Consider the following 26,482-nt stretch of genomic DNA (forward strand, 5'->3'; position numbering starts at 1 on the left):
GTTTTAAAGGCAACACCCAAACTCATGTCACATAACAGGTTTTGTAAAGATTAGATAGGCTTTTTGTGCAAGTGAAAGTATGATTTTGCAAACAGGTTTATCAGTAACTGTTGATTTGTATTTGATTCTGCTGATTTTTTTGCCTATTTTAGGCAGCTAATCCAGGTTGTTTTCTGGAAGATTTTGTGAGGTGGTATTCACCCCGGGATTATATTGAAGAGGAAGTAATTGATGAAAAAGGCAACATGGTTCTGAAAGGAGAACTGAGTGCCCGAATGAAGATTCCGAGCAATATGTGGGTAGAAGCTTGGGAAACAGCTAAGCCAATTCCTGCCAGAAGGCAGAGGAGACTCTTTGATGATACACGGGAAGCAGAAAAGGTAACTGAGATTTGGGTGTCTAACACTAGAATGTTAATTATTGTTCTAGAATTTTAAAACCTCACTATCATAGACATGAGAACTTTGGACACACTTGAGAAGCAAAGCATTGAAATTTAATAAGCCTTTGATGTAGCTACTATTTACATTTAAGATTTTAGAACCAGTTGCAAATAGGCCAAAGAATAGGACATGCATATTTTCTATATATACCATTGGACTGTATTACAGCATATGTCAAAAGCCTTAAAAGTGGTCATGTCCTTTTACCTAACAATTCTATTACCAAAAAATTTGTTAAGGAAATAATGAGAAATACACAAAGATCAATGTACAAGAATGATCTTCAGTGAAGTTTTTTAGTGAAAAAGTAGATACAACCAAAGTTTCCAAAAATAGGGTTTGTTTCAATAAATTATGGTATAATCATATAGTGGACTGCTTTGCAACTATTAAAAAACATTTCGAGTTCTGGAGAATAGTGGCAGCCACCTCATATCAGATTGCCTTATACACCCTCCCACCTACCCACCTGCCCCAAAACCCCATGAAATTAATAAAAGAATAAATAAATCCAGACATTTAGCATTACTGGGAGATAGAGACTACAGTGACCTTCAAATTAATTGCAAGTAGAGAAATAAGCCAAATTCCAATGGAGTTCCCCCCTGCTATAAGCCTGTGGATGTAGGAAGTGTGGACAAGGAGTCTTAAGAAGAGGAGCCAAGGGATACAGAAGACTTAGATGGAGCCTAGAGTCACCCCAGAAAGAGAGAGCCTAACTCTAAGTGCCAAAACACTCAACACAGTGGGGCTTGGTAGTTCACTGCACTGCCTGCTGGGAAAGGGCTTGAAAGTAAGCAGGACCAGAAGTGGACATTTAGAGGTTGCCTTGGGAAGAACCAGATATATGGAGAAGTAATGACACTCCTTAGAGATAAAGCAATGATGAGAAAGAAGGAAATAAGGGGAAAATTAAGGATCCTGCAAATATGAAAGAAACAAGCCATATTAACCTCCCTCACTCCCCCGCCATCCATTAAAGAAACTGTGCAGAAGAGGGCACTTTCAAACTGGGACATGACTAGGAATAGGAATAGGTAAAGAGCAGACCACATCCATACAAAACTACTATAAAAAAACAAAATGCAAATTAGATCATTTCAGCTAATGAAAACATTTCCTAGAAAATCAGCCATGAAGGAGAAGAAAATTGTGACATGACACTCCAAACTGAATCAGATAGTCTCAAACAAGCATGGGGGATATGAAAAATCACGTTTAATCAGAAATACTAAAACAGAGCAGAAATGGACCAAAAAACCTCATAAAGAAATGAAGCCACAGCTGGTTTAACTCAGGGTAGGAGTAGAAGAAAAAGACAATCATTTCAAAAATAAAGACTAAACTACAAGGGGCCCAAGGGAGAGTAGATTCATATTTAAATTTAAGAAAAGACATCAAGGCAAAGCAGCCAAACAGCCAAGAGAATGAAAATAAGGTAAAGGAATAAAAGGGGTTGGAGAGATAGTAGTATACATGATGGGAAAAGTAGGAATAATATTCATTTCATCAGAGTCATGGAAGAAGAAATATCAAAACACTAGAACAGAGCTAATATTTAAAACTGCAATCCAAGAAAACTTTCTGGAAATTAAAGAAAACCTGAGTTTACATATTGAAAAGGCTCACTGGGTGCAGGGGAGAATTGACCAGGAGTAAGGAAGTTCACCGAATCACTGTAAAATTACTGGACCTTAAATATTAAAAAAAAAAAAAAAATCCCTAGGACCTCCAGGTGGAAAGATGAAAATAATTTACAAGGGAAAGAGAGTAGACAGGTGTCAGATTTCTCATGGCAAGGCAATGTGGAGCAGCATTTTTAAGAAATGTAAGAAAAAGTACAAACCAAAGATTTTATATCCTTCCAAGATGTCCAAATAATTGAGGCTTTAAAAACGTTTTCTCTGGGGCCGGCTACATGGCCTAGTGGTTAAGTTTGGCACACTCCGCTATGGTGGCCCGGGTTCAGTTCCTGAACCGGGGCCACGCTGAGGCAGTGACCCACGTACGAAATAGAGGAAGATTGGCACAGATGTTAGCTTAGGGAGAGTCTTCCTCAGGAAAAAAAAAATTTTTTTCTCTGAGTTTTTGGACATACAACTCTGTTCACATGCACATGCACCCTTCCTGAGGAATCTGCTGCAGTGTTAGAAATGTTCTATACCAATGCTATCTGAAATGGTAGCCACTGGCCACATGTGGCTTTAATGAGCACTTGAAATGTGGCTAGTATAACAGGAGCTGAATTTGTAAATGGCTACATGTGGCTAGTGGCTGCCTTATTGAAAAACATAGTATGGGAGGATGAACTTTATCCACCCAAGAGATGACTAGGGAAACTTTGGCAAAGGGCCGACGGTGAGCATTTAATTTATTTAATTTTAGAGCTAAGACTAAAACTAAGTGGGGACACGGGTAGAAGAATATGTAGAAATTGTATGTTAGGACAAAGTAGAAAGAATGCAACTAAAAAAGGGACGAAAAAGAGAGAAGGGGAAAGTAGAATGAGATCATTGACTGCTACATAGATAATAGATGGTAATCAGAGGATACTATTTATTTATTTATTTATTTTTTAAGATTTTATTTATTTATTTATTTTCCCGCCAAAGCCCCGGTAGATAGTTGTATGTCATAGCTGCACATCCTTCTAGTTGCTGTATGTGGGACAGGGCCTCAGCATGGCCGGAGAAGTGGCGCGTAGGTGCGCGCCCGGGATCCGAACCCAGGCCGCCAGCAGCGGAGCGCACACGCTTAACCGCTAAGCCACAGGGCCGGCCCCGAGGATACTATTTAAAATTGTCAGACCACATCATAAACCAGTGAAAGATATAAGGGAATTTAGGGCATCATAAAAGGTATTAATGCAAGGGTATCTTACTAGAATAAAAATATAAACGTTTCTAAGTACCAACAGAAATTTTTAAAAAGCAAAGAACACACACCAAATAGAGAAACACACATAATAAAGATCACATTAGACACAGAATAATTACTGTGTAAGATAGTCATATAAAACCAAACTATTGGGGCCGGCCCAGTGGCGCAGCAGTTAAGTGCGTCCACTCTGCTTCGGCGGCCTGAGGTTCGCAGGTTCAGATCCCGGGCACACACCAATGCACTGCTTGTCAAGCCATGCTGTGGCGGCATCCCATATAAAGTAGAGGGAGATGGGCACGGATGTTAGCCCAGGGCCAGTCTTCCTCAGCAAAAAACAGTAGGATTGGCATGGAATGTTAGCTCAGGTCTGATCTTCCTCACCAAAAAAAAAAAAAAAAAAAAAAAAGCCCAACTCTCTGCTGTACACAAGGGATTCAGTGATTCAAAAAAGCTACAAAGTATGGGCCGGCCCCGTGGCTTAGTGGTTAAGTGCGCGCGCTCCGCTACTGGTGGCCCGGGTTCAGATCCCGGGTGCGCACCGATGCACCGCTTCTCCGGTCATGCTGAGACTGCATCCCACATACGGCAACTAGAAGGATGTGCAACTATGACATACAACTATCTACTGGGGCTTTGGGGGAAAAAAGGAGGAGGATTGGCAGTGGATGTTAGCTCAGAGCCGGTCTTCCTCAGCAAAAAGAGGAGGATTAGCATGGATGTTAGGGCTGATCTTCCTCACAAAAAAAAAAAAGCTACAAAGTAAATAGTGGACAAAGGTTTACCAGGTAAATGAAAACAATAAGAAAGCAGGGGTTATGATCCTGATACCATACAAAGTAGAATTAAAGCAGAAAAGCATTAAATGAGACAAACAAGGATGCTTTATAATCTAAAAGTGATATTTCATAATGATATAACAGTCGTTAATATTTATGCATTAGATATAATTGTCTATATAAAACAAACCACAGGAGATGCAAGGAGAACCAGATTAAAACACACTAATAACAGGACTTTTAACACATTACTCTCAATACAAGATAGTCAAGTAGGCAAAACTAAGGAGAGATCTAAAGATAATAAAGTTGATCTTTTAGATATATTTCAAACACTACACCTTGGTAATAGAGAAACTACACCTTGGTAATAGAGAATGTACCTTCTTTTCAAACACATGTGGAACATTCACAAAAACTGATGCTATATTAGGGCACAGAGAAAGTAGCAGGAGGTTTCATAATGGAAATATAACCAACTTTCAGCTCTGCAATAAAACTAGAAATTAAAAGTGAAACAACGAAAAACACCAAGCCTTCCACCAGGAAATTTAAAAACCTTATAGTAAATGATGCTTGGGTATAAGGGGAAATACAAAGAGAAATTATAGAATTTCTGAAAAATAATGATAATGAAAACACTACATATCAGAACCTATAGGATATATTTAAGAAGCAATCAAAGGAAAATCCACAGCCCTGAATGCCTACATCAAGATGAAACATGGATGGACCTTGAGGGTATTATGCTAGCTGAAATAAGTCAGAGGGAGAAAGTCAAATACTGTATGATCTCACTCATAAATAGAAGATAAAAACAACAACAAACAGACACACAGATACAGAGATTAGATTTTTGGTTACCAGAGGGGAAGAGGGGAAGAAGGAGGGTGAAAGGGGTGACTGAGCACATGTGTGTGGTGATGGACTGTAATTAGTCTTTGGGTGGTGAACATGATGTAATCCACACAGAAATCAAAATATAATGATGTACACCTGAAATTTATATAATGTTATAAACCAGTTATCTCAATTAAAAAAAAAAAGAATTACCAGTAAAAAAAAAAAAAACAAATGAAAATTATTGAATTAATAAATTCCTAACTCAAAAACCTAGAAAAAGAACAACAAAGTAAAACCAAAAGAAAACAAAAGGAAGGCAATAATAAAGATAAAAGGAGACAGTCATGAGGTAGAGAGCAGAAAAACAGATCAAATTAATGAATCTGATTTTTTTTTTAAATCAACAAAATAGACAAACTGTTAGCTACTTTATTCACAAAAGAAAGGGTAAAGCATGCATATACAAAATAAGAAATGACAAAAAGAGCAAATAACTATTGATACAGAGGAAATATTAAAAGAAAAAAAACTACTTTGTATGTCTCTGTGCATGTAAATTCGAAAACCGAGATGAAATGGATGATTTCTTAGGAAACTATAGTGTACCAAAACGGACTCCAGTAAAGATAGAAAGTGTAAACAGATCACTTTCCATAGAAGAAATAGAGACAGTTTATCAAAGAATGACCCCCTAAAAAAGCACCAGGCCTAGATGGTTCCACAGAGGAATTCAACTAAATATTGAGAGACCAGATAGTCCCAATGCTACATAAATTTTCAGTGCATAGTAATGGGAAGAAATTTTCCAAATTCTTTTTATGAAGTAACTATAACATTGGTACCTAAACCTGATAAAAGGTAGCATATTAAAAAAAAAAACTTACAAGGGCCAGCCCTGTGGCATAGTGGTTAAGTTCGCATGCTCCGCTTCGATAGCCTGGGGTTCACAGGTTCGAATCCTGGGTGCGGACCTATGCACTGCTCATCAAGCCATGCTGTGGTGGCGTCCCACATACAAGATAGAGGAAGACGGCGCATGTGATGACTCATGGCTAATCTTCCTCAGCAAAAAAAAAAGAGAAGATTGGCAACAGATGTTAGCTCAGGGCCAGTCTTCCTCACCAAAAAAAAACCTTACAGACCAATAGTAATTAAAAAATTGAACGCAAAAATTCTAAGTGAACAGACTTTATTACTACTTTAAGAAAATTATACATGTTGACTGAATGCAAGGATGATTGTTTGAAAATCTGTTTATGTAATTGACTTCATTAATAGGTCTAAAAAGAAAATTGTATCATCATCTCCATATATGCTGAAAAAGTCTGATAACATTTAGTACTCATTCCTAGTAAAAACTCTTGAGAAAATAAGAATGGATGGATACTTTCTTAAATTATATAATATATATAGACCTCAATCCTAAACCCAGCATCTTAATGGGGGCAACCCTAGAGGTATTCCCACTAAGGTCAGGAACAAGGCAAGGGTGCCTACTATCTCCATTGCCATTAATAATTATCCTGCAGGTGTTAGCCAGTGTAATTAGAAAAGAGAATGCAGAGGCGTAGGAGTTGAAAAGAAGAAAGAACTTTCTGTTTGCAGATGATGTGGCAGTATACCTGGAAAATCTAAGGAATCAATGATAAAACTAAAACAAAGGAATTCAGCAAGGTATCAGGATATAAAGTTAATATACAACAATCAGTAACATTCATATACACGAATAATAACCATTCTGAAGATGTAAATGACATTTTCTCTTCATTATAAGAGGAAAAAAACATAAAATACTTAGGAATAAATTTAACAAGAAATGTTTGAAATCTAAATAAAGAAAATAAAACACTCCTGAAAAATACACTTGAACAAATAGGAAGATATCCCTTGTTTCTGGGTAGGAAGTCTCAACATCATTAAGGTAAATTCTCCCTAAATTAATTTATAAATTTAGTGCAATCCCAATAAAAATACCAAAAGGCTTTATTATGGAGCCAGACAAGTTTATACTAAAGTTGATATGGAAAAATAAACATGCAAGCTTAAGACTCAGGGATTTGGAGAGTGACTGTTAATGGGTTTCTTTTGGGGGGAAATGGAAATGTTCTAAAATTCATTGTGGTTTTGGTTATACAACTCTGAATATACCTAAAACCATTAAATTGTACACTTTAAATTCGTGAATTGTTATTTTAAAAAAGCATGCAAGAATAAATTGAAAAGAAAGAGCTATGGGGCAGGGGGACACTCACCCAACCAGATATTAAAACATAGTACAAAGCCTCACTGTTTAAAATAATGTGATCATGGTGCATAAATGGCCTAATGAAACAGAATAGAAAGTCCATAAATACATATCTAGTATATGATGAAGATGGCATCTCAGCTCACTGGGGTATAGATGTCCTTTTTAATAAATGGTCTTGGAATAACTTAATAACCATTTGGCAAAAGATAAAATTAGATCTTTCTCTCATACCGTACACCAGGACTGAAGATGGAACCATAGGAGTACTAGAAGAAAACACGGATGAATTCCTCTATAACCTGGATATAAGAAAGGCTTTCTAATTAGGAGTCAAAACCCAGATGCAATTAAAAATAAGACTGATAAAATTTACTTTGTAAGGGCCGGCCCCGTGGCTTAGCGGTTAAGTGCACGCGCTCCGGTGCCGGCAGCCCCGGTTCGGATCCCGGGCGCACACCGACGTACCACTTCTCCGGCCATGCTGAGGCCGCGTCCGACATACAGCAACTAGAAGGATGTGCAGCTATGACATACAACTATCTACTGGGGGCTTTGGGGTGAAAATAAATAAATAAAAATAAATCTTTAAAAAAAAAAATTTAGTTTGTAAGGATAAAAAACGTGCATGGCAAAAAGAAAATTAAGTAAAGTCAAAAGACAAATGATAAACTGGGAGAAATATATGTATTTTAGATAAAGGGCCAAAATACTGTAGAAAAATGGGCAAGAGATATGAGTAGACAACTCACCAAAAAAGGGATAATTACCCTTAAACCTATCAAAAGATGTTCAACTTCATTCATAATAAGAGAAATGCAAATTAAAACTTCGCTGAAATAACCATGTCTCACACATCAGATTGGCAAAAATTCAAAAGCTTGGTAAATACTTAGCAAGGCCATGAGGCAACAGGCCCCCTCATACATTACTGGTGAGAGGCAAGATGGTACAATACCCTGTGGAGGGGAATTTGGCAGTAAATCTAACAAAATTTACATATGCATATACCCTTTCACCTAGCAATCCCACTTCTAAGAATTTACCCTAATATTTTCAGCAGTACAAAAATAGAGCACTAAGTTGTTCATTGCTGCATTACTTGTAATTACAAAATATTGGAAACTATCTGCATGCCCAAACTTAGGAGCTTTGTTGAATAAACTATGGTTCATCTACATAATTGAGTACTGTGCAGCTGTAAAAAAAAAAAAAAATGAGGAAAATCTCTATTAACTGATAGAAAGCAATTTCTAGGATATGCTAAGAGAAAAGTAAAATGGGGGCTGGCCTGGTGGCTCAGTGGTTAGGTGCGTGCGCTCCGCTTCCATGGCCTGGGGTTCAGATCCCAGAAACGGACTGTCGTACTGCTTGTCAAGCCATGCTGTGGCAGCGTCCCGTATAAAGTGGAGGAAAATGGGCACGGATGTTAGCCCAGGGCCGATCTTCCTCAGCAAAAAGAGGAGGATTGGCAACGGATGGTAGCTCAGGGCTGGTATTCCTCACAAAAAAAAAAAAATAGAGAAAAAAGTAAAATGCAAAAAAATATGTATAGTATGCTTCATTTTGTGTAAAAAAAAAGGGGGGGGGAATTACGAAAGCATATATCTATTTATATTTGAAAATTAAATTAAATCAACAAGAATGGAAAGAGGGGAAGTAACCTAAAACTGAAAGCACGCTGAGATAAATTAAACCCACAGTATTTCAAATGAATAACATAAGCATACTGAAAGGGGGGAAGGTAGGTGGGAGGGAAAATCTAATCCAAGTAATTTATGGACACATAAGATATGTTTGACTGTGTACCCTCAGATGTAGTGGGAAGTAGGAGAGCACTGGAAACAAATCCTAAATTTTATTTTCTAGATTTGTTCTTTGTAGTGATAATGGGTGAAGCATTTGTGAAACTTTTAAAGATTTTTTATTTATTTATTTTTTTCCCCCCAAAGCCCCATTGGATAGTTGTGTGTCGTAGCTGCACATCCTTCTAGTTGCTGTATGTGGGACTCGGCCTCAGGATGAACGGAGAAGTGGTGCCTCGATGCGCACCCGGGATCCGAACCCGGGCCACCAGCATCGCAGCGCGCGCACTTAACCACCAAGCCACAGGGCCGGCCCACATTTGTGAAACTTTTAGGTGGATTATTGTTTGAGCAAATGAGTAGTTAAATGTGTTGGTGTTGTTGGAAGCTAGAATTGTCACTGTGCAAGTGAGGTGCAAACGTGAAATTGAGGAAGGCAAGGAAGACCCAATGGCAATGAATTGAAATTGGAAGTATTGGTGTAGACTTAGAGGTTTCTAAAATATGAATAGATATGTGGGTATGTACATATGTAAATATACAAGCATATATTTCCTAGCTCTCTTCTGAAGGGGTCTAGAAGCAGCGACATCCCAGTAGCAGCACATGTATCTTGATTTCTAGAACATTCTTCACTAAAAGGAATCATGCTTTCCTCAGAGAAATGGCTGACTGCAAGGAAGATGTGAGTGTGGAACATGAGGTGTTGCCAGAAAATAAGGAAGTGCTTAAAAAAACAGATAAAGCATTTCATAAAGAACTAGCTTGAAGGGACTCCCATTGGCCGAATCTGGACAGTTTGAGTGCCACATAATTAAGGACAGTGATGAATGATAAGCCACTGGAAAAAATCGGAACCCATGGATCCACGTTAATAATATGTAAATAAATGAAGAACTGGGAAAGTAGGGAGGGCATTTCAGCACAAAGATGACTGATACATATGGAGGATATTTTGGAGCTGGAAACTCTTCATTTTATAACCATATTCATAGTAAAGGTTGGTTCAGGCAAGAATCATCAATATATCGTAAGTCTAGGTGGAAATTTGGGTGAAGAACATCATACTTGCGTGGTTTTAAAACGTCTCTCTACAGATTACTTCTGAGTTGAGAGGAAATATGTTGTAACTGTTCAGTGGAGAAATGGGACAATACCTTGACTGGATGATCAGTAAGGGGCAGATGGAGATTGTTTATATCGGGATGTGATAATCTGAAGGATCCAACATTACTTATGTACTGTTTGGTCCAAGAGTGCATAACCTGCGTCCAATCATGAAGAAATGTTAGATAAACTCAAAATGAGAAACATTCCATTTTAAAAAGAGCTAAAAAAAATACAATAGTGTGAGTATATTAAAGGGACACAAGGGCCAGTTGAAAGATCTCCCAATGGCCAACGTTGGAGCAACAAAATAAATAAAGTACTATTTAGATTATAACTCAAAGTATAAAATAAACATCCTTGGGCGAGCCCCATGGCTTAGCGGTTAAGTGCGCGCGCTCCACTGCTGGCGGCCCGGGTTCAGATCCCGGGCGCGCACCGACTCACCGCTTCTCCAGCCATGCTGAGGCCGCGTCCCACATACAGCAACTAGAAGGATGTGCAGCTATGACATACAACTATCTACTGGGGCTTTGGGGGGAAAATAAATAAATCAATAAATTAATTAATTAATTAAATTAAATAAACATCCTTGAGTCTATAGTGATATAAATAAATGACTAAATAAATTGGAGAGAAGAGACAAATCTCCCACAGAAGAACTCTAAATCTACTCTGCCCTCAAGGAGCTGGAACATAACTCCCCACTCTCTTAAGTGTGGACTGTATCTTCCTTCCAAAGAGTACAGTGTGCAAAGTGGGGAAAATGAGTAACTTTACAGTCAGAAACCTGATAAACAGCCAGGTGAGCAAGGTTAACAACAGGGATGTCATATTCATAGTATGTCCTTTTGCTATGATGTGATGAAAATGACACTTTACCTCTCTCTTCTTCCTCCCCAAACTGCATAACCCCAGTTTAATCATAAGAAAAATATCAAATCCCGGTTGAGGGACTTTTTACAAAATACCCGACTAGAATTCCTCAAAACTTTAAAGGTCAGTAAAAACAAGGAAAGTCTGAGAAACTGTCACTTCCAAAAGGAGCCTAGAAACATGACTGCTGAATGTAATGTGATATCCTGGATGGGATCCTAGAACATGAAAATGACATTAGATAAAAACTAGGGAAATTGAGTACACAAATGTTGACAGTGTTATTCATAATAGCCAAAAAGTGGAACCAACCCAAATGTCTATCAGCTCATGAATGGGTAAGCAAAATGTGGTATATTCACACAAAGGAATATTATTCAGCTATGAGATGAATGAAATTCTGATACATGCTACAATATGGATGAACCTTGAAAACATTATGCTAAGTGAAAGAAGCCAGAAACAGAAGGCCACATATTGTATGATTCCATTTGTATGAAATATCCAGAATAGACAAATTTATGGAGACAGAAATGTTAATAGTTTAATAGTTGCCAGGGGCTGGGAGGTGGGAAAAATGGGGAGTTACTGCTATTGGGTACTGGGTTTCTTTTTAGGGTGGTGAAAATATTCTGGAATTAAAGTTGATGGTTGCCTAACCTTGTAAATATGCTAAAAACCATGAAGTGTACATTTTAAAGTGGTTAAGTTTATGTATGTAAATTATATGTCAATTTTTTTAAATGAAGGAAATATGAATAAAGTATAGAATTTAGTTAACCAAAAGAGGGGGGGACTATACTCAAAATGTCAATGTTATAAAAGGACAAACTGGAAAACTGTTGCAGATTCATTGAGATTAAAGAGATGTGACAACTAAAGGCAATGCATGATCCTTAACTGGATCCTGTATGGTAGTGGGAAAGGTTATAAAAGACATTATTCGATCAATTGACAAAATTGTAATAAGGGTAGTAGGTTAGATTAAAAGTATTTGATCCGTGTTAAATTTACTGTAGTTTATATAATCAAAATAGTTTATATTTTGATTATATAAGAAAACATTCTTAATTTTAAGAAATACTGAGATATTTGGGGATAAAGGGACATGATGTATGCAACTTGCCCTCAAATTATTCTGTAAAAAATGTATGTGTATATATTGTATGCACATACAGAGGAGGAGAGAGATGCAAGTGATAAAATAGATAAGGTAAAGGGTTAACAATAGGTGAATCTAGGCAAAGGGTACATAAGTATTTTGTATTCTTGCAAATATGTTTTTCTATAAGTTAAGGAAAACAAAATTTGGAATAATAAGTGTTAGCAAGGATGTACAACAGGGAACTAAATCACTATAGATAAGAAATGTTAATCTGTTGAAACACTTTGTAAAATGATTTGGCATTATCTTGTACGTATCCTAATTCTGTATTTAGATATATACCCTCAAGAAATTCCTCTACATGTGCACTAGGAAACATAGACAGTAATATAATAGGGACATTATTTGTAATAGCCAAAAAATGGGGGGGAAGTCCATCAGTGGGGGAACATTTTAATACAGCAGTGAAAATGAATACTATAGCATGTATCACCATATATCCATCTCAGAAACAATGCTGAATAAAAAAAAAGTCACTGAGGAGTTTAACCAGAAACATTCCATTTATATAAAGATTAAAACCAGGCAAAGCTAAGCAACACATTGTTTAGGGCTACATACATATGTGAGAAAACTACGAAGAACAGCAAAAGAAATGATTAGTACATAGTTCCTTTTAGGGGGACAGGGTACACGAGGGAGGGAGACTTGATCAGGGAGGGCACACGGGGACTTGGAATTACTGGGGATGTTCTGTATCTTAAGCTGGTTGGTGTATAAACAAGTGTTCATGTTTTCTTTAAACTGTTTATAAATACTCTGGATGTATATTTCTTAATTGCAAAAAAGTTTCAATCCACAAAGCACCCTCCAGCCAAAAAATAAAAATCATGTCATTAAATGAACAAGGCAAGTTATGAAACAGTATATATATATTATGAATTTTTAAGAAACTGCATATGCATCTATATGCTTGCATTTAAATGGACGTAGAAATAAGTTTGAGAAGATAAACACAAAACTGTTGTTCGTTAGGAAGTAGAATTTTTGGAGAACCTTTGCATTCTACTTCTCTGTATTTATTTATTTATTTTTATTTTTTATTTATATAGTTTTGTGTGTGTGAGGAAGATTGGCCCTGAGCTAACATCTGCCAATCCTCCTCTTTTTGCTGAGGAAGACTGGCCCTGGGCTAACATCCATGCCCATCTTCCTCCACTTTATATGGGACGCCGCCACAGCATGGCTTGACGAGCGGTGCGTCAGTGCGCACCTGGGGTCTGAACCGGCGAACCCTGGGCGAACCCTGGGCCGCCGCAGCAGAGCTCGCGCACTTAACCGCTTGCGCCACCAGGCTGGCCCCTATTTATTTATTTATTTTTAAAATGCAGATGCCCAGGACTGCTCCCAGAGTTTCTGAGGAGTAGGGCTCTGCGTTGTTTTTTTTTTTATTCTGTTTTGTTTTGTTTTTAAGATTGGCCCTGCACTAACAATCTTCCTCTTTTTTTTTTCTCCCCAAAGCCCCAGTACATAGTTGTGTATCACAGTTGTAGAATTGTAGCTCTTTATGTGACGCCACCTCAGCATGGCTTGATGGGCAGTGAGTAGGTCCGCGCCCACGATCCGAACCGGTATCGTACTGGGCTGCCGAAGCGGAACACGCAAACTTACCCGCTATGCCACCAGGCTGGCCCCTATTAATTTATTTTTAAAATCTGTGAGCATTTATCAGCCAGGCTGACATTATGAGGTTATATTTCTTTTATCTTTACTGCTGTTGGATAATGAGCTTAAAGGTAGGGTCCATGTGTTACACATACTTCTCTGTATTTTTTTTAATCAGAAAAATAATAAAACAGTTTCCATTTTGGAAAAAAACAGTCAACCAAAACAACTAAAACCAACTGAAAAAATTAGTGGAAGGTCAGTAGCAATGTTTAGAAATATTAAGTGAGAAAAGCAGTTATAAAACTGAATTTTACATACTTAATATTAGTTCACTTAATGTATTATGTGTATTCAATGTCTTAAAAAATCCTGGAATGAAAATGCTCCACTGTTAACTGTTATCTCTAGGTGGTGTAATTTACAGTTGGTTTTTATTTTCTTTTTATTCTCCTAATTTCCATGTATTAAATATGGAAGCAGGAAAAAACATTATAAGAATATTCATCATTATTAAAGACTGAAGTTGTTTTCAATAACATTGTTCTTGCTTTGGGAGTAGTAGCTACTTACCTTGATGAGTAGGGGTAGGTATTAAGAGAAGAGAGCTCTTCTCTACTCTTGTTACACATGTGAGTTCAGTGGTCCAGAGGGTTTTTTTACTTTCATAAATGGCTGCTTTATTCTTTGACAACTGCACTGATCATTTATCTAACTTTGTTAGGTACTGCACTATCTAGCAGTCCAGAAACCTGCAGACCTTGCTCGACACCTGTTACCTTGTGTAATTCATGCAGCGGTACTCAAGGTAAAAGAAGAAGGTAAATGTCTTATTTGATTAGTCATTAGTTCATTCCAAAATGAAAGTATATTTTGCCTAACTTATTTAATGATGGCTTTGATCTTTTTAAAAATAGAAAGTCTGGAAAACATTTCTTCAGTTAAGAAGATTATAAAGCAGATAATATCCCATTCCAGTAAAGTTTTACACTTCCCTAATCCAGAAGACAAGAAATTGGAAGTAAGTTTGATGTAGTGTCAGGATCTTGCCAAGTGTTCTCCCCAGTTGGCAATAATTATTTTAAAGATACACTTTTAAAAGGCTTTGCTTTTTTTTTCATGTCTTTCAAGTGTGTCTCTCCCTTTTCCACTATTAGGAAATCATCCATCAAATTACTAATGTGGAAGCTATGATTGCTAGAGCCCGCTCACTGAAAGCCAAGTTTGGAACTGAGAAATGTGAACAAGAGGAGGAAAAGGAAGATCTTGAAAGGTAATTGCTGTTTGGCTAACTCATTTTTGTCTACAGCAAAAACAGCCACCACTCTCTTTAGAAAATTTTAATAGCATATTGAGATTCTTTTGTGGTGCTCCTATATTATTTGTAACAAGCATTGGCTAGAGATAGAGAAATATTTAAATATCGTAGGATTTGACCTCTACTATACTTCTGAGTATTTTCCAAGTGTTTCCATTCCTCCTACTTTTAGAAACAAGTCTATCAGGTCTCTTTTTCTAGGAATGTCCTTGTTTGCTCTTGGAGATGTGGTGCCTGCAGTTTCCTGCAGAGGAGCTGTTCGTTCACTCTTTGTTACCTGAAGTGCCCCAGAGCTTTGCTTTCAGCTCTCTGTTCCTTAACCACAGTCTGAGGTGTTCTGAAACTGTATTTCTGCTCAATATTCCAAGTTATTTATTTAATTTTAAACAAGATTTGTGATAGCGAGGGTGCCTCGAGATCCTTTGCATCTTGCGAATGTATTTTGAAAGAGTGACCAGATGGCCTTTCCAGGATGAGGCAGATGACTGGGTCAGTCCTTTCCTCCTCTGAGAGGGCACCAATACCAACAGAGCCTGTCAGTGTGAGTCCCTGTCCGTTTTCCCTGTAGTACTTGAAAGGACAATGTTGTTTTAATATATGATAAAGTGTTTCCAAATTAGCTACTTCAGCAGCTTGAATTCATCGTAACTTTAAAATTTTCATCAGCCTTTCCTGGAGAAATGGCATTATTGATGCTAAATGATTAATTTTATATGACAAGGCATTTGCTTTTGTTGAGTGAAATTTTCTCCCAGCCTTCTTTGCTCTTGAAAATTCCTTCCTTTTAAGTGAGAAAAATAAACTCTAATCAAGGGAATGATCTCTAAAATAGCAGTATGAATTAGTGAGCAGGTGGTGCAGGCTTGGTGGGTCTGTGCCTTTGACTCTCCTTAGCTCCACCATACGTTATCTGTGATATACTTGGAAGTACAGTGTTTCCAGCACATAATGGCACAGTTTACAATTGAGACTTTGCCCAGCAAAACATTTGAAACGCGCATATGCGCACACATACACACACACACCCCTTAAAAGAACAAAAATGAGAAATATGGATCATTACTTTGCTTTGCTGTATAAGTGAAACTTGATTTTTGTTGTTCAGAAATTTTTTTTTGATCTTTTATTTACTGTAGCATTTTCTAAGCTTCTAGTCTGAAAGAAATAGACTGAATATTTCTTCTTACACTTAGAGATGGGCTTTTAAAAAATTTTATGCAAACAGTTGAAAGGTAGTAAGATTGTCATTTGAGTTGATTTTAATTCCAAATGTCCATCTGTCCTGTTATAACATTTCCATTCCAGCCTCGGTAGGTTTAGCCAGTATCATTTGGAGGGTTTGTCCACAGAATTAATCTTGGAGGGTTGGCACAATGTGAGCTGAGCAGCTTGCTTTCTATCCTTTCATTATCTCTCTCTCCTAGGTTTGTGAGTTGCCTTTTGGAGCAACCTGAAGTGTTAGTTGTTGGTGCAGGAAGAGGACATGCTGGCAAGATCATTCACAAGCTGTTTGTGAATGCTCAAAGGGTATGTGAGATTCCTTATTGACTGTATCATTATGATACAGACCTCTACTCATGAGACTTCTACTCGGTAAGATGCTGTTTTGATTCCCACACGTGGCCGATCATACAGCTGCTAACTGAGTATAAGTCTGGGTATTGGTTTGAACATTGAAGAAACAATGCCTCTCAGCAGTGACTTCTGAGTCTTTGAAATCCATTTGCTTTCTTACATGTTTAAGTAAAATGATAAATATATTTTAGGACCTAAATTTCAGAAATTAGAAGAGTCTGAAATCCATTGTGATAGAATCTGATAGGGACTTGGTTAGCAGTGGCCAGTGCTGTGCTGTAGAAAAAAATGTTTACCACTTTCAGATTAGAATGGAGTTCAGTTTTACCAATTTTAAGCTCGTTGTACTGCAAATGGATTCACAACTTAGCTTGTTAAGTTAGTAAATCTAACTATTCTTGTAATGGTGAAGAGATCTAACTTTAGAGGTTTCCTAAGAAGAGCAGGATTTCAGATTTTTAAACTATGGAAACTTAGGCTTCAGCACAGAAAGAAAGCCCAATTTGAAAAATTATCTTCATCGTTACCTCTAGTAATGACAGTAAAGGTTTAAAAATTATATCGTACTTTCTGACATTCTAAAACTATTAAAATTTGGATTTTTATGAAGGTGATACCAGTTATATTTTCTGCTGATACTCTTCTGATCCTGTTTACTGGTTAAAAGGTGCTGGTATCCTGCAGATGATTCTCATGTCAGGGCTCATTAATATTAAAGATTCTGATAAAAGTATTATGAAGTGCACTAAATACAGGATGCCCCTTACCTGGTACTCTGATAACACTAGAATGACCCGGTTTTGAAGGTGTAATTCTCAGAATCAAATAAGAAAAAGAATTTTTGTGGATCAACATATGGAATAACAACCTCATAATCTCCTTTGAGTCAGTCTGGAGTACACCTAGTTAATATATTCAAAAATCGTAGCCAAATATGCTGATCTGAATTTTTAGCAAGAACTAAAACCTGAGATTATTTATGAGGTAGCTCCCTAAATTTAAAAATTTCAAGTTAAAAACCAAGCATTTTATTTCCTTATAAATTAGAGTTCTAGAAAACAATAGATACTTACTTTGATTTATTTTGTTTTTGTCTCTGGCATGAAACCAAGAACTGATGAGTTTGTTTTCATATCCTATAATATCTTCTCCAGCTTACTAGCCTGAAGCTTACAAGCACATTTCCTTGTTGCCACCAATATGAATTTTCTTCATATTGCAAAAACTCTTTTCTCTTTTCTCATTTTTTTAAAACTTGTGTATTAAGAGGATTTAAAATCTAAAGTATTTATATTTTTAATGCTGAGAGTGTTACTTGTTTTGAATAGTTAAGCAAAATTATTTTCCCTCAAATGGAAATAGCCTTTTTCCCCCCAGACTGCAAGTAAAAGTGCATTGTAAAAACTTGGACAACACAGAAAATTATAAAGAAAAAATTAATCACATCATCTCACTCTCCACTGATAACTGTCAACATTTAACATCTAGTGTATACAAATAGATGTATATTTTACAAAAATAGGATTCTGTTATATAATTTTCCTTGTTTTCCACTTAATATAATTATCTTTCTACATCGATAAATATAGGAGTGTATATCATCTTTTCAATGGCCTCATCGTATAGCTAATCCCCTTTAATGGATACTGAAATTGTACATTTGTCCCACGTTGTAAAGTTTTAAAAGATTTCAAACTTTCAGACCTTGTAGTGGATGTTTTTAGGGAATTGGCAGACTGTGAAATCCACAAAGCAAGCACCTGGTTGGTACATTTTTAAATTTAGTCCTTAAATGTCTAGCTAAAATAAACCATTCAGGTTTATTCATGTAACTTTTCTTTTCATAATTAACTGAGCTTATTAATTTTACTTATAAATCAAGATTTTAACATTTTTAAAGAGGTATGAAATGTCACTGAGAATTTTTTATAGCATGCAGTAATTTTATATATTTAGAACTTTTCCTTAAAATCATATATTTTTATAAACTTCATCATGATTACATGTGTCCGTGGTATATATATATATTTAAATGGAATTCAGCATGGGCCGGCCCCGTGGCTTAGCAGTTAAGTGCACGCGCTCCGCTGCTGGCGGCCCGGGTTCGGATCCCGGGCGCGCACCGACACACCGCTTCTCCGGCCATGTTGAGGCCGCGTCCCACATACAGCAACTAGAAGGATGTGCAACTATGACATACAACTATTACTGGGGTTTTGGGGGGAAAATAAATAAATAAAATCTTTTAAATAAATAAATAAATAAATATATGGAATTCAGCAAATAAACCACTGATTGGATTTTGCTTCAGTCTTGCTAGATTGAATAACTCTGAGACACCTATTCTTAAATTCATTGGATTATCTATTTTTCAAACCATGAGCATTCTTTTAGCATCTTAATTCTTCAGTAAAGGAACTAGATTTCTGTTGAATCATTTCCCCATTAAATGACACTGTACATCATCTGTTGAACCATCATACGCATGAGTGGTGGGATATGTCTGCTCGATTTGACAGCTAGGTTTGTTGTATGTGCTGTGTGTTTGTCTTGATATTCTTTTGATAGGATCATGTTCCTCAATGTAGTGCATGCTGTCTCTGAAATAATCTTGAAATCTCTTGTCTAGCTCTTTTTAAACCATCTTGCTTGTTTCCTTTTCATCACTCTTTCTTTTCTCACCCTTTCTCCAGCTGACTGAATCTTCTGATGAGGTAACAAAATAGCCTTTGTCCCTCATAGTTCCTTGTTCCTTTCCATCCCTCTAACATCATGAGGTCATTAAGACTAACCACCTCCATAACAGTCTGTATTTGGCATACCTTTCTTGCTGATGTTTAGCATAACATGATTTCATATTTCCATTGCCAAAGCAATTACTTTTCCTAAATCAATGGTGTTGTAAAAGAAGTATAGTGATCAGAGAAATGAAAGAAGTATAGTGCTCAGAGTTAAAATTGAAGGCTTTAATTGAATATGTATTTTAGGTAATTTTTAATGAAAAAATATGTGCCTTTAATATTGAGAATTGTCTTTTGTGGCCATTGCTATATGGACCTCTGTTCACTTCTGCATTAGCCACCCAGCAAACAAAACTGATGTCCCCAGTTTTAATTTGGCAAGTGAGTCTTAAGAATTGGGTTGAAACCCATCTTTCCAGACTCTGGAGAGAAACAGCTCCTTACTGAACTGAGGACATCAGACTTGGACTTGTCATTGCTAGAAGAAACGTATAGAAACCAGTACTGCTGCATTTTCCCTCTTCATCAGATGTCTGAATATAGCCTTCACTTTTCACAGCAGATTGCCTGGCAGGCATTATCTTTTCTGTCTCTATCGCCAGTTTATTTGTAATCTCTGGCTGCTCATGCAGTGTTTCAAGCTTCTTGCATTTTCTGTGTTGTGTTTTTTGAATAATCATAACATAGTTGACTGCATTACTGAGTAATGTAGAACATTTTTATGTATTTATCATGTTTATTCATCTGTTTTTCAAAAATATCTAAGTTTAGCATTCGACCTGCTCTTGAATTTAACATTTGATTCTATTCAAGGCTGCAGGCATGGCTCCGCCAGAGGAGGAACTGAAGAGAATGGGCTCCCCGGAAGAAAGAAGGCAGAACTCCGTGTCAGACTTCCCACCCCCTGCTGGCCGGGAACTCATTTTGCGCAGCACTGTGCCACGGCCTGCTCCCTACTCCCGAGCTCTGGCACAGCGCATGTATAGTGTTCTTACCAAAGAGGATTTCAGACTTGCAGGTGCCTTTTCATCAGATACCTCCTTCTTCTGATTCTTCTAGAGTTACCCCATCTGTGGTTTCAGAGACAGTGCTGACCCCTTCTGTGGGAAGGGGGTTCTGCAAGTCAGAACCCGAGAGGCCAGGAAGAGGCCCTGTCCAGCTGAATAATCAAGAATTATACCAGCATCTGAAAAACTTTCTGGCACCAAGCTTGGGCCCTGTTGTATCTTGGTCGGGGCAGAGGGAATGGGCTTGAGCTATTGAAAGATTTCTGCCCCGAAGAGATGGCCCTTGTTTGGGGTAAATGGGGGACACCAAGAAACAGCAGGAGCTCTCTGTACTCACTGTGGTGGGACTGTGTTCATTTATTCTTTTCTGTGACTATCCCTTAGGCTATTGCCTTGCATTCAAAGTCTGTGTAAACACTTGTTATATTCATTAGTATCAAGTATGCAAAATAGAGTATCTGTTCACTCAGATTTCTGGATATTTTGGTGGTAGCTTCTATTCCCAGAATCTGTGTTTTTAAAATACTAAATGACATTCTGTTTATTCAGTCACCCAGTAGCCATCTTTATTCCACTAATTAACTTTTGATGAGCATTTTGAATATTCTAGGAGAAAGCCTAGAATTTCACATAGTTTGTGTTTTTCCATGTAACTGTGACCTAAATGTATCCCTTCTGATAAAAGTGTATATTAAATGTCACTGCAAATTAGTTTTATATCTATCTTGTAAGGTTTGTTTCTCTTACTTGTTTTGTTTTTGGTTGTCACGTAAGATAACAACCCGCAAAGTGTTGTTTTCTTCTTTTGCTGTACAGCATGCATTCTTTTTTTTGCTGGATGGATACTGTATTTAATGAGGTAGAGATGAGCACATGCTAAAAATATAGTCTTGGTACACAGAGATTATCATGCAGTTAGTATAATTTGTTATATGTGCTAATGTAATGAGTAGAAGATTTTTTCATTGAACTGTTTTGCTTTTGTATTTTAGTTAAAATGAAAATAATTGATGGGGATATGTAGCACCAAGGATAAGAAATAACAGCATATTTCAAGTTATGTGATGATCAAGATTTATTAAGTCTGTGTTGCTGTATGGCCTCTGTTCGGTAATCTTAAATCTATTTTTAGGCCTAAAATTTCCACTTTAATCCAAAGTAAAAAATGGTTATAACGAAGCATAGATCCTGCCTATGTAAATTTAAAGAATTAATAGAGCTGTGTAAACCCTGTTATATTATTTTTGTAAAAAAAAAATATTTGTGTGTGTGTATATATGTGTCTGTAGGAACACACATATATGTGTATATGAAGTAGGGAAGGCCGCGGCTGACTAGCTCCTGGCCCTCACAGTGCTTTTCTCTGAGATGCTGGACTCGACTGCTGCGGCTAAGCCACACACGCAGGCCTGAGGACTGGGCGCTGCACCAAGTTTTCATCTTTCAGGGACGCAGGTTGTCTGCTTTCTGATGAGGAAGTTAATAACGAAACATTTTACAAAGAGAGGTTGGACTTTAAAAAGGTGTTGTGAATCTAATAAAAAGGAAAGTGTTGCTTTCTGTGGTTATTTTTCTCCTCTTTTCTCCCCTCCGGTGGGCATTTTCTTCTTATTTCTGTTAGTTTTATGCTGTCTCAGATCTTCCTAAATATTTGCAGCCTGCTGAGTCCTGTAGGGGTCCCAAGAACACTCTTGGTGTCTTTTTTTAGATGGCAACTACCTCATTTTACTTTCATTATAATTATGTGTTTGTTATTTTGCAGATATTTTTAAGTATCTGCTTCATACCAGGTACTGTACTAGGCAATGAAGATAAAACAGAAACCAAGACACACTCCCTCCTTTCAGTGACCTTCCCATCAGGTAGGGAAAGCTGATATTACATCGCCATAAAATGGAGAGTACAGCAGCTCAACTGTGTGAGCTGGAGGTCCAGCATTTATCATATAAATCCATTCATTCGGTGGTCATAGAGAATAATATATGCAATAATAGTGAATATAAGGTGTTAGGGGAAAGGTTTTTCACTCAGGCTTTAGGGACCAGGAAATCATTCTTGAGGAGGCGATTTCCAGATTGAGACCAGAAGACGAGTAGGAGCTGACAAAGAGGTGGAGAATTATGGTAAATTTCTTGCAGAGGACTACAGTAATTCCCCCCCATCCCTGTGTGGCTTGCCCCTAATTTATTGTGATTGTGCCAATGTTCCCATGAAGTGGAGTTTATTTTTCCACCCCTGCAATCTGGACTTAGCCTTGTCTTTCTTTGGTCAATGGGGTTAGCAAGTGTGACACAGGCAGAGACTTGAAAAATACTTGCACATTAGGGCTTGCCTTCTTTTCCTGCTGGGAACCCTTAGACGTGCAAAGAAGCCTGCTGAAGGAAGAAAGAGTTGGAATGGTTTGCTATGCAGCAAGTTAACTGATGCAGCGGGGGCTAGGGGGAGTGTTACAGGTAGAGGAAACAGAATGGGCAAAAACTCACAAACAAAAGAAAATATGTCTTTGGAGAATAGCCAGCATTTCAGTTTGGCTGGAGTGTGGTACCGAGAGTAAGAAATGAAGATGGGGGGGTAAACTGAGGTGAGATCAAGAAGTTCTCTGTGAGCCACAGCAAGAAGTTTGGGTTTTATCTTCAGGGCAGTGGTGAGTAGTTGAAGAGTTTGAAGCAGGGGAGTGACATGGTGAGTTTTAGACCACACTATTTCAGGGCAAATGGATTGGAGAGGCTAAGAAAGTATATACCCGTCCTAGATCTTGTACTGAATTGGAAAGTAGCAATTATATTGTCAGTGTTTTTTATCCTCTTTGGGGCTTTGTAATTACCTCAAAGAGCCTGTAAATGCTTATGGAACCAACATGAAATGTCCTTATTCTGGGGCCCTCCCACACCTATATATTCCTATACCACTGTAATAATTCAGATTTTTCTTCAAACTGGAATTTTTAAAACTCTTAAGCATTTTTATCTGTATTCTATTCATTAGTCCAGCAAATGTTTATTGAGTACCAGCTATATGCCTGGTGCTCTGGGCAATGGGGATCCAGCAGTGAACAGGACAGATAAAAGACCTTATGGAGACTGCATTAAGGGACAAGTGTAAATAAATTATTTAAGGGGAGGGAGAGTGCTTTTCGGATGGGTGGTAAGGGAAGGCCTATGAGGTGGTGACATTTGAGCAGGGAGCTGAGTGAAGTGAGGGAGCCAGCCTTCTGAGTGCCTGGAGATGATTCCAGACAGGGAATTGCAAATGTGAAGCCCTCAGGTGGAGTAAACTGGGTATGTCAGAGGCACAGAAAAAAGGCCAGTGTGGTTAAAGAGGGAAACTGAGGGGAAGAAAGTGAAGGAAAGAAAATTGGACAAATGCACAAGGGCCAGGTTACACAAAACCTTAGGAGTTTGGATTTGTTTTCTTGATTGAAGGGGGAAGCCAATGGAGAATTTTGAAGAGGGATGTGTCATGATGTGACATGGGAAAAATCTTCGCTCTGGCTACTATGTGGAGAATACACTGCAGAGGCAGGGGTGGAAGTAGTGAAACTAGTTAGAAGAAGTGGTGGTGGTTTGGACTGGAGTCGTAGCAGCAGAGAGGGTAAAAAGTGATCATATGTGGTATATATTCTGAAAGCAGAATGCGCAGAATTTGCTGATGGAATCAATGAGTGTATGAGAAAGAGTCAAGGATAACTTGAAGGTTTGGGGCCTGAGTAACTGAGTGAATGATGCTGTCGCTTACCGTTTACTGAGACTGGGAAGACTGAGAGAAGAGCAAGTTTTGGGGGATGATGTGAGTAAAGATTTTGAGTTAGGATATATTAATTCTGTGATATCAATTAGATACCTGTGGTAGCCAGCCTCTAAAATGGCTCCCAATGATCCCCACTTCCCACCTCCTGGTATTCACACCCTTGAGTAGTTCTCAATTGTACCAGAGTTGGTCTCTGTGACTAACAGAACACGGAAGAAGTATGTCACTTCTACAGTTAGGTTATAAAAGACACTGCACCTTCTTTTTCGGCTTCTCTCTGTCTCTCTCTCTCTGTCTCTCTCTCTCTCTTTTGGATCACTCACTCTGGGGGAAGTCAACTACCATGTCACAAACAACCCTAGGGAGTGGCCCACATGGTAAGAAATTGATTGCTCCTGTCAACAGCTGTGCGAATGAGCTTGGAAGTGGATCCACCCCTACCCCAGAAGACGGCAGCTTCCTGAGGGACCTTGAGCCAGAATTACCCAGCTAAGCTGCTCCCAGATTGCCGACCCTCAGAAACTGTGTGAGATAATATTTGCTATTTTAAGCGACTAACTTCGGGGGCAATTTGTTACATGGCAATAGATAACTAATACCAGGTGTTTATATAAGTTTGGAGTTTAAGGAAAAGGTTAGGGCTTATGCTATAAATTGGGAAATTTAGATATGGATGGTACTTAAGCCATAGGACAGTATGAGAACCCTAAGGAGTGACTACATTGAAGAGAACGTCTGGGGTTTGAAACAGATCAGGAAGAGGAGGAGGACTGCCAGAGGAGACTAAGGAGCAGCTACTGAGGTAAAAGGAAAACCAGGAGTGTGATATTCTGGAAACCAAGAAAAAAAAAATTTGAAGAAGGTGGGAGTTGATCAACTGTGTCCAGTGCCACTGAGACATCAAGTAAGATGAAGACTAAGAATCAACTGTGGTGTACCTGTGTGTGCACAGTACAAATGCATTTAAGAGAGGTAATAAAATTCTTACTGGGAAAGAAAAGAGAAGTGACTGCCTGGAGGGAAGATTGGATCCCCAGCACCGGTGGGTGTGCTTAACACGTCTGCCGCAAACCAGATGGGATTTTGGTTGCTGTGTACTGTTCCTTGCCCGGAACTGGAGGGCAGGGGGCAGGAGGGTGCTATATGGAAGAGGGCAAGAGCATGAAGCCACTGTCTAGTCTGCTTCAAGCCAGCTGTAACCCTACTCTCTGCCCTACTCTTGCTGCCAGCTCCTTTCTTCCAGGCGCACAGGGTGACGGATAGGGCTTGGCACTCAACAAATGCTGAGTGAGTGAGTGAATGAATAAATGGATGAATGCCTCTTGATGGCAAAAGAAGCCCCACTGTTGTGTCTGGATCTTCTGGACTCTTTAATTTTTGGCCATTGGGCACCATGAGACCAGAACATTTCTGAATATTAGCTCCTGAAAACTGGAGGACTGCTGCCAGCATTTCTCTAACTCTGAAGAGTGGAGCTGGGCATCAGCTTGTCAAGTGGGCCTGGCTAATTCCTGAAATACAAAATAAGGCGAGTTCATATTAGCATGACTTCTTTGCCAGCAGTTTTTCCCCTGGCAGCTTGTGATGTTTGACAGGTGGTCATAGATAAATCCGCCTGAATGAACAGTCTCACCTACTGCAGGGAGAATTCCTGGGGGGAGCTTATCAGCCAAGGAAGGCACCTGAACAAAAGGCCCCTACTTGGCTGCCACCAAGGGGGACGGGAACGCGCCCAGGCTCTGGTTAGGTCTCTGGGGACGTGCTCCTTGCGTCCGCTCTGTGAGGTCAGCCTTGGCAGTGTGGGGCCTCGGCAGCTCTTGACAGAGATCTTGATGCCAGAGGCATACTTCCCCCTGCTGCTTTCCAGCTGAGTGAGCCTCTCTAAAGAAGTTACATTTCTTTCATATGGGGTTGACAAAAGTTGGATTTTTTTTCATACTAAATCATGATAGAATATTTGTTTTTTGTTTAAGTTTGCAGGTTTGTCTTCATTTTGTCCCGGAATAAGGTGGGCGAATGGCTTGTAAGAGAGACGTGCAGGCTGGGCTGGCTCGTGCTGGAGGAGCTGTCGGGTTCAAAGCTGGTGAGTTGACTGTCGGCAGTGCTTGGGCTTGTGGTGAAAAGTGTTTCCCAGGGGAGGAAAAAAAGATTTAGCCACTATATTAGTTTCCTGTGGCTGCTGTAACAAAGTATCACAAACTGAGTGGCTTAAAACAGAAATTTATTGTTTTACAGTTGTGGAGGCTACAAGTCCAAAATCAAGATGTTGGCAGAACCATGACCCTCTGAAACCTATAGGGGAGAATACTTCCTTGCCTTTTTCTAGCTTCCGGTGGCGGCTGGCAATCC

The 26,482-nt window shown here is 38.4% G+C and overlaps 1 protein-coding gene across 1 annotated transcript in view; it reads left to right on the forward strand.

Moving 5' to 3' along the window:
• RAB3GAP1 (RAB3 GTPase activating protein catalytic subunit 1) overlaps window positions 1-21,943 on the forward strand; it is a 109,865-nt gene extending 87,922 nt beyond the window's left edge. The window contains exons 19-24 of the mRNA XM_058548869.1: window positions 153-380; window positions 14,470-14,566; window positions 14,663-14,766; window positions 14,903-15,018; window positions 16,488-16,590; window positions 20,193-21,943. Coding sequence (XP_058404852.1) covers window positions 153-380; window positions 14,470-14,566; window positions 14,663-14,766; window positions 14,903-15,018; window positions 16,488-16,590; window positions 20,193-20,429 — 885 coding nt within the window. The 3' untranslated portion in view covers window positions 20,430-21,943. The remainder of the gene's footprint in view (window positions 1-152; window positions 381-14,469; window positions 14,567-14,662; window positions 14,767-14,902; window positions 15,019-16,487; window positions 16,591-20,192) is intronic.
• Window positions 21,944-26,482: the final 4,539 nt, after the last annotated feature.

This window comes from Diceros bicornis, chromosome 10, assembly GCF_020826845.1.
Source record: "Diceros bicornis minor isolate mBicDic1 chromosome 10, mDicBic1.mat.cur, whole genome shotgun sequence".
NCBI classification, from domain to species: Eukaryota; Metazoa; Chordata; class Mammalia; order Perissodactyla; family Rhinocerotidae; genus Diceros; species Diceros bicornis.